Source organism: Neovison vison, chromosome 3 (genome assembly GCF_020171115.1).
Source record: "Neovison vison isolate M4711 chromosome 3, ASM_NN_V1, whole genome shotgun sequence".
In the NCBI taxonomy this organism is placed as follows: domain Eukaryota; kingdom Metazoa; phylum Chordata; class Mammalia; order Carnivora; family Mustelidae; genus Neogale; species Neogale vison.
Window position 1 is genome coordinate 70,729,634 of NC_058093.1, and position 13,521 is coordinate 70,743,154.

Genomic DNA, 13,521 nt, shown 5'->3' on the forward strand with positions numbered 1-13,521 from the left:
TTGTAAAATGACAATTAATTATTAGAAAAATGAATTAGAGGGCACCTGGGTGACCCAGTACTTAAGAATCTGACTGTTGATTTCAGCTCAGGTTATGATCTCAGGGTTGAGAGATCAAGGCCCATGTCAGGCTCCCAGCTGGGCAAGGAGTCTGCTGAAGATTCCCTCTCTCCCTCTCCCTCTGTCCCTCCCCCTTCCTGCTCGCACGTGTACACTCTCGCTCTTTCTCTAAAAATACATAAGTAAGTAAATATTTTTAACAAGAATAATGAATTACTTAAAAAAGAGACCCACGAAATACAATCTTAGGAACAGCAGACATAACACTACTGTCAAATTGCTGTGTTTCTTAATGCTTATTCTTTCTGTACCTGTCTCCTTGGGGCCGCTAAGCAGCAGCTGGAGGACCACACTGGGTAGCAACAAGCTGGTTCTACCCAGTTCTTCTAACTGGGTTCCGACCTCAGATGGGCTACATAAATGTGTTCTGTGGAAGCCTAAACAAGAGACTTTTCGTCTCTGAGCCTCAGTTTCCCCAAGTGAAAAGGACCCATCAGCAGTGAAGCCTTTCCATGCTGAGGTAGTGGGGCAAGGAGGTGCATCTGGGAGCCTTTTCTGTGTCACCATGGGGAGGGCTGCTGGCTTCCTGTAAGAAGGTGCACTAATTCCTTTTTTTTTTTTTTAAAGATTTTATTTATTTATTTGACAGAGAGAAATCACAAGTAGGCAGAGAGGCAGGCAGAGAGAGAGAGGGAAGCAGGCTCCCTGCTGAGCAGAGAGCCCGATGCGGGACTCGATCCCAGGACTCTGAGATCATGACCTGAGCCGAAGGCAGCGGCTTAACCCACTGAGCCACCCAGGCGCCCGGTGCACTAATTTCTGAGGATAGGTCTGTCAAGAGACCAGGAGGCGCCCAGTGAAGAAATTCCTTTGGAAAGTAGACATCTAAATGTAAGGAGCTTTAGAGATTTAAAGATTTATTTATTTATTTGAGAGAAAGAGAGAGAGAGAATGAGCAGGAGGGGCAGAGGGAGAGGGAGAGAAACTCAATCAGACTCCACATGAGCACGAGCCCTGTCTGGGGCTCAATCTCATGACCCTGAGATCAAAACCTGAGCTGAAACCAAGAATTGGAAACTTACCTGCCCGCACCACCTAAGGCCCCTGCAAGGACAGATTTAAAGAAGGGTGTGAGTGTGGGGGAAGTGGGAGTCAGGGAGTGGTGGATGGTATTTGCCAAAAAGAAGAGTGGGAAGAAGGGAGGGAGGGAAGAGGGAAAGAAGGGCAAGTCAGAGAAAAAGAAAGAGTGAGTCTGCAGGAGCGTGCACGACTGCATTTCATACATAGACCAGGGTTTCTGGACTGTTCTGTCCAGAAATTAAAGGGTAGAAGTCAAGTCCATTGAACGGCAACAGAGCATGCCGGGCAGAACCCCAGTACTGGGAAGGGACAGGATGTTTCCCTGATGGACCTGACAGAGGAAACCCCACGAACGCACACCCCACACATGTCCTCTGCACCGCCTGAGACCTCTGACAACCAGCCCCCTGGGTCTCAGGGGCTGGCTTACTTGCAGCGGGAAAATCTGCCCCACGGTTTTCATGCCATAATGCAAATACATGCAAAACAAATGCATGGGCGCCCAGGTTTGACTTCATCTGGCCTGCTTCGTGCACCATTTGGGGTCGTCAAGGGGCCACTCACCAGAGCAAATGTCGGCGGGGGCGGGGGTGCTGGAGGGGGAGGGACAGGCATCTTGGACAGCTACACGTTCAACAGTCTTGCTGGTCACTCTGTAAAAACAAAGCAAAAACAAACAAAACTTGGTCATGGATTAGACTTTTTAGTAATACTTTGTTCTAATCTTCCTTCCCTCCTTCCCACCAAAGGGACAGTTATTCACGAAGATTAGATTTTTTTTTTTTTTTTTTTTGAGAGAGGGGATCGGGGTGGGGCAGAGGAAGAGAATCACAAGCAGACTCCCGGCTGAGTGCAGAGCCCATCACGGGGCTCGATCTCAGGACCTGGAAATCACCGACACTTAACCGACGGAGCCATCCAGGCACCCCCAAGGGGTGTAATCATCTTTACAACATTGCTAAGATGTGACTCTTCTGGAAGGACCCTAGTAGGGGAGGTTTCTGAGCCCAAATGCCTTAAGATACTGGAAGCAAAATTGGTGCCTCACACTGCTCAATTCCCTTACCTACCAGAGCAGGTCTGGGAAACAACACCCAGAGCCAGCGTAAGCTGGAAGGTGGTTTTCTTCTTGCAAATGCCTGGCATTCGCCTGGGACTTGGCACGAACTGTAGGTACGTGAAGACGAATATTTTTCTGATCTTGCCCTCAAAGGTCTCACAGTCCTCCAGGGAAAGAAGGCAGGAATAAGGAGAGGCAGGCAGGTAAGATGGGCAAGGGGGCCAGATGCCCATCTTTGTGCTACTGGGCATTTCCTTATAGGAACGAAGTTTTTTAAAAGAGGGGAAAAAGAGATAAGGTCCAGACTTCAGAGTTCCAAGCTGTTTACTGGAAATACACTTCATTAGAAAGGCTTTCTGAATAGTGTGACAGCTCTGGGAACAAGGGGAAGCCAGATGGTGGCTGGCTGGGAGAGTGCAGAGAAAACCCGGCCCATGGCAGTGGGAAGGGGACAGCCTGGCAAACATCAGGGACTGAAGAACCTACTGGACAAGGAAGCTTCCCAGCACTTCCACCAGTCATGAATCCTCCTCCCCGCTCCGTTTTCAGGGTCCCATCCCTGGGTCCCAGGAACGGTGTAGGGCCAGGCGCTCTCACCCCCAAGTAATCTGGGCTCCTCCTACCCAGTTGCTGCTCCTCAAGTGTGGTCCTGGGTCAGCAGCAGGGACATCACCCTGAGCTCTTAGAAATGTCAAATCTCAGCCTCTCTTTTTACCCACCGAATTTGTTTCAGCACCTTAACAAGATCCTGAGGTGATCCGTGGGCACTAAAATTTGAGCTGCCTGTTGTAGAATCTGAGTCTTAAGCCAGTGGGCAGCCTGGGACACTCCCCACCTGAACCACACGGAATATGTGTCCTGAATTTCAAACACAGAATTTTTTTTAAAAAGATTTATTTATTTATTTGACAGAGAGAGGGAGTGAGCAGGAGCACAAGCAGGGGGAGTGGCAGGCAGGGGAGAAGCAGGCTCCTCCCAGAGCAAAAAGTCGGACGTGGGCCTCGATCCCAGGACCCCAGGATCCCAGGATCATGACCTGAGCCAAAGGCAGATGCTTGACCACTGAGTCACCCAGGGGCCTCTCAAACAGCAGAATTATCTTTCTCTTGTTCTCCACTTCTCTTAAGGGAAGAAAACAATTAGAATTTTTAAAAATTCAGTTCAACCATGAACAGTTAATGTGGGAAAACTTACACCATGAAACTACTTTCTATTAAAGTATTGTTAGATGGCTTGCTTTCTGTTAAAAGAAAGGGAACGCAAAATCTAAAAGGACATGTCTGGACTTGTCAAAGCTGCTGGAAGATGGGAATTAAGACAGTTTGGGCATTCCAAGGGAACTGCCAAGAAAATGAATTTTCAGAAACACCGCCCAGCACAGCTGCTGTCACTTAACGATCAATTTGATCGTGGTCACCTCCAGGGTCTTTAAGTCCTACAGGGACGCCGCAGACTAGCATGATTCCACCCATTTCACAGGGGACACTGGGACTCGGAGAAACTGAGCAACTCACAGAAAGACCCTAATTCATTCACAAGTCCTCTGAATCCCTGGTCTTTTTCAAGAAGCCTTTTCAGGCAGTAAAGAGCGAAGTAGTGCTACAGCTCGATCCGTTTTTCCCTGAGAGACTGTCTCAGATGAAGCTTCTTTTAAAACCTGTTCCTTAAATGGGCCTTTCTTGCATGACACCGGCTCGTCACCTGCGGGGCCGCAAGGGCAGTGTGACCAGTGGTGAGGGCAGGCCTGTGCTATGAAGCCTGTCCTGCGGCAGAAGGCACCCGAGGCCTCACTGTGGCATGCATCCTGGGACCAGGACCATGCACTGTGGCATGCACCAAGGACGGGCATCGGAAATGGGACTCAGGCGCAACAGACTGGGAAAGACGCTGCCGCCGGAGCCATGGTACTAACGGAGCTGGAGAAGGCAGCTTACCAAGGGAGGGGGTGGCCAACGGCGCCTGGAGGCCCCAGGGGTGCGCTCCGTGGGACAGAGCATCCCTGTGCCTGATGATGAAACCGCCCTCAACCCTCTTATGCACTGAGTCAAACTCCCCACTTCACCAGCTAACCTGCCATCCCATTATCCTAACACCGAGCCAGGAAGGAGTGGGCTCTGGTCGACCACCAGGAACCTCTTACAGGCCCGGTTCTCATGACTCAGTGTCCGCTTGCAAAGATCGGGTTGAACTCCTGTCTGATACAGCTCAGGGGCCACACTGGGGTACAGGGAGCCTTTCAGGGGGCTGCCACCTGTCAGGCATCTCTAATCTAGTTATATAATTTTCTGCTGTGGCTGTTATGGTTCTGTCTGTGCACTAACTGACTTATAAATAAGCCTGTGGACCACAGAGGCTCGGCCTTCCCCCCACCCCTCCCCGCCCCAGCGGCCCCAGCTCAACCTCGGGAGGAGGATCTGTGGCTGAGCGCCCTCACCATTCTCTCCTCCTCCCCAGTCCCTGTCTCACCTCCTTTCTCCAGGCAAACTACTCCCACCAGAAGGCTCGAAGGCGCTGACATCAGGGGGTCTCTCTGTCCCTTCCTACTTATCTGGGCTTGTCCAGCGCGGACGCTGGAGGGAAGCTTTTGAGAAACCCCAGACTCCAGTCTTGCCACCTTACCTCATGGGTCAAAGAAGACTCTTGCCAGGCTTCTTCCTGGCTCTCTCCCCACCAGACGGAACTCTACCAGCTCTCCCTAACATCTGATCCAAAGCAGGGTTCTCACTAAATATGTGCGGAGTGAAAGAGCCAGGTATCGCACAAGCAAGCCATGTGCTGGCCACTGCAACAGCTCCCAGAGTCACCCCTTGTGCATTCTGAGGTTTGGACGAAGAATGAACCCTAGGTCAGAAGGGCTTGCTAGCCGTTAGTCCTGGGACCGGCTGTCCTGGCAGTCTGACTTCACCAGTGAAGCAGAACCCAAGGCCTTGGGACAGTCAGTGTTCCCTCCTCTCATGGAGTTAACAGGCCACATCAGGACCAGAAAAAAACCTTCCCGAAGGACCGCACAGCAGCATAGATCCTAATGGATCCGGCATTCCTAACCCAGATCCTTACCCCTGTAGGGTCTGTGGACAGAATTCAAGGGTTTGTGAACTTGAATGAAAAAAAAAAAAAAAAAAAAAAAAGGACCTATTTAGTTCCCTTAAGCTCTAACTAAAATCTAGCACTTCCTTCAATTATAAATGTAGGCTGAAAACCACAGTACCTAAAACTTTTTCACGAACAGTTTTTCACATCATATTTCCACATCATGTTACAATTGTCACAGATCTCTTTTGAAATTACAGCTATGTTTGGATCTGTTGCTAGATCTTATTGTACACACTTCAGTATAACTAGTTTCCTTTGTATCCTCTGTATTTTGTTTTATGCCTTAATTTTTTTTAAAGATTTTATTTTATTTATTTGACACACACAGAGAGAGAGAAGTAGGCAGAGAGGCAGGCAGATAGAGAGAGAGGAGTAGGCAGGCTCCCCGCTGAGCAGAGAGCCCAAAGCAGGGCTCGATCTCAGGACCCCAAGATCATGACCTGAGCCAAAGACAGAGGCTTAACCCACTAAGCCACACAGGTGCCTCTGTTTTATGCCTTGAGTAACAGTCAGAGAAGGTGTCTTTTGGGGTTTATCAAACACTAGTGTGATCTATGGATGAAAAAGGCTACATTCCCTCTGAGGACGTGAGACCAGGGTCAGGCACATGTCATTTTGACTCTTTGCCATCATACCTACCCACCTGGGGTAAGAGACTACCCTCTCTGCACCGTGTGGAACAGAGTTGTGGGAGGATGAATGGAATGGTAAACAGCAAGCCTCCAGGTGGGTCAACGACCAACAGATGGGTCTAGATCTGTCTTTCTTGAAGGTAAGCATGGGTCTGCTGGTGTGAGTGCTGCTGGGCACTTGGCAAAGAAGGGACTGACTTGGCACCTCTCCCCAGAATTAATACCTCATAAATAAAGGAACCCTTCAAGGTACTAAACTCATAACAGAAGATTCTGAGGCTCAGTACCTCATTATGCCCTCCTCTGGTCCCTGTAACACGCCCATTTTACCTGTGAGAAAACCCAGTTGTTGAGGATGGAGGCTTGTCCAAAATCTCTGAGCCATTAGCAATAATGTTATCCCTTGCCGCCCCGTTGTTCCTAAGCCTCATATTTCACTGACCTCCATCCCCACTGGAAGCCAAATTTTCACTGTCACCAATTTATAAAGTGCTACCTTTGGTACATCTGTCGATAAAGTCTGCTAATACCTGTCCGCCTTCTCTTGGAGGAAAACAATACACCTGCACAGTAATGTCCCAGGGTTTTACAGAGAGTCCTTCTTCTTGAAAACCTTAAAAGCTGACATAGATGACATAAAGTTTTCTGGAGGCTCCACCTTGTTACTACACGTAGATGGGTTTCTTCTCTGCTCCTTTCCCCAAGCCTCTTCACTGAGCAGCCACCTGTTAAAACTTTTAGCCTTAAAGGGACATAAAGTTTCCAGGGAAAAATCGCAGTTTGCTCTGACTTGGGGTCCATATTTAGGGCACCTGAGTTTGGAAAAGGGCTATATTTAGATTCAGATAGGCTGAGTGGTATCCTAAACTTCCCAAAATCTAAAACGAAGCACCAATGATGAAATTTTCCTGGGCTAGCTGCCTAGTGTTAAAATTGGATTCCAAACTTCTCTCTTCTGGCCCAACCCCTACATATTTTACTGAAAAACAACAATCGTGACGTATTATTTGGGAAGACCAAGATGACACAGACTTGGAAGCCTTAAAGAAAAGCTTAACGAAGCTCCCTCCTTGGGTATCCCAATTAACAGGTTCCTTTTTTCCTTTTTGTGAGAGGGAAGGGAATGCCCTTGGAGCACTCACTAAAAAATATGGAAACTATCATCAAGCCATGGGGCATTATTCTAGCCAACAACCGGAACCTGAAACACAAGGATAACCCTCTTGTCTCAGAGCCATTCCTGCCACTGCCTTTTTGGTTGAGCCAACTGAAGAAACCATCATCCCCACCATCCCCAATCATCTCTGTGTCCCTTGCAGTAGAGGCCCTCCGGAATTCTCACCACATGAAACACCTTTCAGGCAGTCACTTCACCTCCTGGGAAATACCCCCACTAACTGTCCATCCTGCAATGCTTTCTTCCTGTAACATCCTGAGCCAAGCCATTCTTCTCTCCCCCTTCACTGACGAGGCCTCTCACAACTGCTTGATGCAAACGTGGTACATTTTGACTCCCTGCAGTAATTTACAGAAAACTCAAATCAATGCAGATCTTTCATGGTTTACTGATGGGTCTTATTCAAAGGATGAAAGTGGTAAATATCCTGGGCACACAATTAAAATTCTTTTTAAAAGAGTTCCTTCACCTCCTTCTACCCACTTAGGCCCCCATGTTGCATCACCACTCCCTCATATCAGGGAGATCATATGATAGTTGTCTTTCTCTGCTTGACTTATTTCGCTAAGCATGAGAAGAATCCATGAAACAAGATGGGATAGGGAGGGAGACAAACCATAAGTGACTCTTAATCTCACGAAACAAACTGTGGGTTGCTGGGGGGAGGGGGGTTGGGAGAAGGGGGGTAGGGTTATGGACATTGGGGAGGGTATGTGCTTTTGGGTAAATTGGAAGGGGAGATGAACCATGAGAGACTATGGACTCTGAAAAACAATCTGAGGGGTTTGAAGTGGCGGGGGGGTGGGAGGTTGGGGTACCAGGTGGTGGGTATTATAGAGGACACGGCTTGCATGGAGCACTGGGTGTGGTGAAAAAATAATGAATACTGTTTTTCTGAAAATAAATAAATTGGAAAAAAAAAACCTAAAAAATAAATAAATAAATAAATAAATAAATAAATTACAAATGAAAACCAAGGGGGGGGAAAAAAAGAGTTCCTTCACCTTTAGTCCAACAGTCTCAATTATAGGCTCCTACCCGGTCTTGAACTTTGGCCAAAGGCATAACCATGGACATCTACACTGATAGTCGGTATGCTTTTGGGGCAGCCCATGACAGGGATGTTATGGAAAGAGTTGGATGTCTTACCTCTAACAGAAGAAAATTACAAATGGCTCTTCTGTCCAAAATTTATTAGATGGCCATACTTTTGCCAGCCCCTCTACCTAGAGTTAAAAGTCCCTGGGTATTTGACACTTGACTTCCTGGAGGCCAAAGGAAACCACCTTGCTGATGTTTCTGTTAAAAACTCTACTCTTTAAGGAACCAGTAACCAAACCTCAGTCATGGTCGAAAAGGATGTTCCTCTAAAAGAAAATCTCAAAGAACTGACAAGAGATGCTCAACAGTTGGCCCCAGAGGAGGAAAAAAATATATTGGAAATCTAATAATTGTTGGTTCAATAAAACAGAGAGAACTCTGGCTTGAACCAAATAACAATACAGTCCTGCCAAAGGCTCTAAACTTCCCATTACTAACCGCTGTACACACATGAAATCCTTGGAGTACTGATGAAATGAGAGACTTTATGAAACAACACTGGTTGGGAAATATTCCTAAGGCTGCAAAAGTGCCCACCTTGCTTGTCCTACCTGTCTAAGATACAGTATTGGGAGACACATCTGCACAGCTCCCAGGCATTTTAAATTGCCCAATGGACCATCAGAGGTTTGGCAAATAGGTTTTCCTCACTCTTCCCCATCTCATTGATAAAAATATTCTTTAGTCATGGTTTGTATGTTTCCTCACTGGACTGGAAGCTTTCCCTTTAGACAGGTTACTGCTGCTTTTGTGGCTAAAATCCTATTAGAAAAGATTATTCGTACCTGAGGACCCCCTCTTGAGCTTCACAGTGACCCAAAAGCTCACTCATGGATCAAGTAGTTCAACAGGTCTGTGCTGTGAGGCTGATGCTGTAGCCCTTTCACTGAGCTTCCCACCTTCAATCTCTAGGGCTAGTCCAATGCACAAACAGCATTATTAAGACTCAGTTGGTGAGATGTCTGGGTGGCTCATTCGGTTAGGCATCTGACTCTTGGTTTTGGCTCAGGTTATGATCTCAGGGTTGTGAGATCAAGCCCCACGTCTGGCTCTGAGCTCAAGCAGAGAGAATATATCCACTGTAGGATGGGAGGTGGGATGAACAAGTCACTCTTTCTCCCTCTGCCCCTCCCCCACTGTGTGCATGCGTGCACGTGTATTCTCTCTCTCTCAAAATAAATCTTTAAAAAGGAAAAAGAAAGACTCAATTGGTAAAATTTGTAGAGACCTTTCAAATAACCTGGGCAAAAGCATTACCATTAGTTCTTTTTTTCTTTTTTGGAAGATTTAATTTATTTATTTGACACAGACAGTGAGAGAGGGAAAACAATCAGGGGGTAGTGGGAGAAGAAGAGGTAGGTTTCCTGTGGAACAGGGAGCCCGATACGGGGCTTGATCCCAGGACCCTGATGCTTAATGATTGAGCCACCCAGAAGCCCCGTCATTAGTTCTTCTAAATATCAGATCCAATCCTTTGGAACTCATAAATTCTCATCCTTTGGAATGCACAGGATGCCTGATGCATCTGGTTCCCACCTTTTTTGACAGCTGATGAAAGGAAATATACTCCAATATTGTAAAAGCCTAGTTGCTTCTCTTAAAAAGGACCATGCTTTAACAGAGCAATATTTTCACAGCTCCTGGGAGAGGAAGACCTTAAGGATCATACTTGCAACCCAGAGATTTCATCTGTTGGAAAAGATACCTCCAAAAGGTGTCTACAACCTCATTGGAAGGGTCCCTCTTGGTACTGTTAACCAAGCTCTGTGCCATCAAACTTCCGGGAATAGACTTCTAGATTCACATGTCACATCTGAGGAAGGAACCAAATCCTGACTGGATGTGCATACCAACTGATGGCCTGAAAGTAAAGATTTTGGGGGTATGGAAGCAAGTGGCATCTAAATGGAGACAGCTTCCCAAGATCACTGCTCCATGCCTACATATCCTTTTCTCTCTGTTATTTCTTACTATATTTTCTCCCTCTCCTCCTTGGATGGATAATGTTCTTATCCACATTTCCCAATCTATTACAAAAAGAGGAAACGCCTCTGATTTTGTCACCAGAAACCTTGATCCATCCAGGAAAACAGTGACCCCTTAGCTCATCCTATTAGTAGTTTTGCTGGAATCCCATATGCTACTGCATGCCTAAACTGTTCCTCAGGGCCCTTTCATAAGGCTAGAATACTATATCCATCCACCCTTGTTCCCTGACTCAATTTAACCCAAACTTTGGTTGGAGAAATGAGCTCTCTTGAATATACTTATATATAAAAGACATTGTGCACAGCCAGTATAAGTGAGACCATTGTAAGCTGGCTGTCCTATCTCTATGTTTGGGAAGACTTTCCATATGTGGTAACATGGAATTTGAGTCTGAGTTGAATGATGCTAAGGCCTCCACACAGACAAATGGGTCCATAAAGGCCCATACTCTGAGGCAGCCCTGTGTGTGGCTCTTGGCTTCTCTTCTGTATGTGGAGGCTTTGGTAATGGCCCCTATACTCGGGCAGCTCACAGTCCTGACAGCTAGAGGATGAAAGGATGGTGTTCTCTTGCTGTACTCACTACTCTATTTTCTCCTCTTAACAAAACAGCAGCTTACCACGGTCCACCTCACCTAAATCTTCAAGGCTGCATTCAATGAGAACTTCTGGGAGGTGCATATGACTCTGGTTTGCCTCTGTAGAGAGAGCCTTCACCCTTCAGCCTAATGAACACATGATTAGACATCTCTCCCTAACATTAGGAGAGTTGGCCCATTCCATAGTCAAAGCAGGAGCAGCCCAACAATGACCACGTAACTCATGGGCTAAAGTAGTTAGGGATTATCACAGAGGTCTCAATTACCTACTTGCTGAGCCATGAGGCATCTGTGTGATAGTAAACACAGGGATAATCTCCTCTGGGGAAGTAGAAACCCAATGGCACAAAATTAGAGAACAGGCACATTGGCTACAAGTTTCATCTAATTCTCCACATTCCTTTGATTTGTTTGGTTGGCTACCTTCAGGCCCAAGATCACAGTTCAGAACCATCATACAATTTGAAATTGTCACGTTGTTTTTAATTATGTTTTGTAAAATTATTTTAAAGTTGTGTATCTGTTGCCTGTCCAGACTTTGTAGAAATAATACCGAATAAGCTGATGCTAACCTAATGCTTCAGGATGATCTCCAGTGTGTACAACCTTGACGAGATACCGACTTTAGATGGGAAATGCCTGTGGGTTCTCCCTCTTAACCTTCCTTGTTACTCAAATGGGACCTTAAATGGTTTCCAACTGCTATGAGCTTACCCTCTGATATGGGACAGGACACCCAGTAAAGGTCCTTCCTAGCAGTGAGAGCTATGGATGAGCCAAATCTTTCTCTCTCTCTCTCTTTTTTTCAATTTTATTTATTTATTTAACAGAGAGAATGAGAGAGACAGCACAAGCAGGGGGAGCAGCAGAGGGAGAAGGAGAAGCAGACTCCCTGCTGAGTAGGGAACCTGATGTGGGCTCGATCCCAGGACTCCAGGATCATGACCCAAGTCAAAGGCAGATGCCCAACTGACTAGGCCACCCAGGTGCCCCTGGATGAGCCCACTCTTGATCAGTGATACTTTTAAGGAAAGATCTTGATCAAAAGGGGGAAATGTGTAATTGAATAATGGAAACCTCATTTAAAATGAAGTCAGGAGTCCAGAAAAGGGACGTGTCAGATCCTACTAACTTGTCCTCAACTGCAGAGCCCAACAGGAAGAAATGTACTTTGCATTTTTTAATAGGAAGAAGCCTACTTTACTACCATGGAAGGAGGAAGGCAGATTTTCGCCTTGCCCAGCAATAGCCCAGCCAATGAGAAACCATCACAGTTCAGCTATTGAGAAACTCACCACCTGAACTCTGACTTTCCTCCAGGGGGCTTTCATTCAAAGCTGTCCCAACTGACTCCTTTTTCTCTGTAAAGTAACCTTCTTCTTTGACCTCTGGGTTTGCCTCTGATTTTGCCATAGCTTGCTTGTCCTGAATTGCAATTCTTTTTTTTTAAAGATTTTATTTATTTATTTGTCAGAGACAGAGGGAGCGAGAGCGAGTGAGCACAGGGAGACAGAGAGGCAGGCAGAGGCAGAGGGAGAAGCAGGCTCCCTGCCGAGCAAGGAGCCCGATCGATCCCAGAACACTGGGATCATGACCTGAGCCGAAGGCAGCGGCTTAACCCACTGAGCCACCCAGGCGTCCCCTGAATTGCAATTCTTTTGCCATTCCCAGATAAACCCAATTTGCTGGTAAAATGGCTGGCTGTTGTATTTTAAAGACTGACAGCACAAAGATGAAAACAAAACATGACGGTTGTATTTAGCCACTGAAAGAAGCATTCAGTAATAATTAAATTTTAGGTGAAAAGGGGTTGGGGTTAATAATAATAGAAATAATTTAGAGATATCCTTGACATTTTCAGGTGTATCCTTCCAGCTTATAAACACACACACACACACCCCTACCCCTTCTGTATATATACACACACATACACATTTGTTCGACCAATAAATACTAACAGAAGAAAATCTATAATATATATAACTCAGTGGTGTTTTAATAAGAAAAGGCTCCTAAATTCATATTGAGTTATTACAACTGTAAAAAAATTACTGCAGAAGCATTCATTATAAAGGCAATGAATCCACTCCAAGTTACACCGTAAAAATAAAATCATTTAGCAAACTCAAATTGCTACTAAAATCCTGAATTAAAAAAAAAAAAAAAGCCTGTAGTTTTGGGATTCCCACTCCTAATTCTGACAGATTCTACTCTTTCGAGACTTCTGCATGATGCAGTTAGTGGATGTCTTTAAGATCTGAAAACCATTAGAACTAATTAAAATGAAGTTGGCTTTGTTCTTCAACTTCCTGTAAAAATGCTCAACAGGAAAATTGATGCTCACAGCAAACCACAGCCATCCTGTTTCTTCAGCACAATCTTTTCACAGCTGCCTTGCCTGTAGTTTCTATTTTATGATACAAGTCACAGTGTGACATCTCTGTGCCCCACCCCCACCCCACCCCCAGCCTGTCACATTTGGCCATCTTAGAAATTCTTCATATCTCTGCATGAAGTCTGCTTCTATTACTGCTACTCTTCCTCTCCTCAGGCCCAGGCTCAGAGGGCTGCAGGCAAGGAGGCAATCAACAAGAAGAGAAAAAACAGAAGAATGCTCTCAACCCAAGAGGAAGCAAAAGGTAGAGAAGAGAAACAAGCTTTCCTTTGTAAGCAAAGCAGCAACCTCACCCGGGTTAGTGGTCACTTAATTCTCAACTGGGGGTAGAACGCA

At 46.1% G+C, this 13,521-nt stretch overlaps 1 protein-coding gene across 5 annotated transcripts in view; it reads right to left on the bottom strand.

Annotated features, from left to right (window-relative positions):
* The window catches only part of WIPF1 (WAS/WASL interacting protein family member 1), a 115,915-nt gene that overhangs the window by 24,881 nt on the left and 77,513 nt on the right, over window positions 1-13,521 (bottom strand). For 4 of the 5 annotated variants that reach the window (XM_044242369.1, XM_044242370.1, XM_044242371.1 and 1 more), the window contains one exon: window positions 1,705-1,793. In XM_044242369.1, coding sequence (XP_044098304.1) covers window positions 1,705-1,755 — 51 coding nt within the window. In that variant the 5' untranslated portion in view covers window positions 1,756-1,793. Of the gene's footprint in view, window positions 1-1,704; window positions 1,794-2,206; window positions 2,261-13,521 lie in introns of those variants that run through there. The other variant, XM_044242374.1, reaches the window with a different exon arrangement.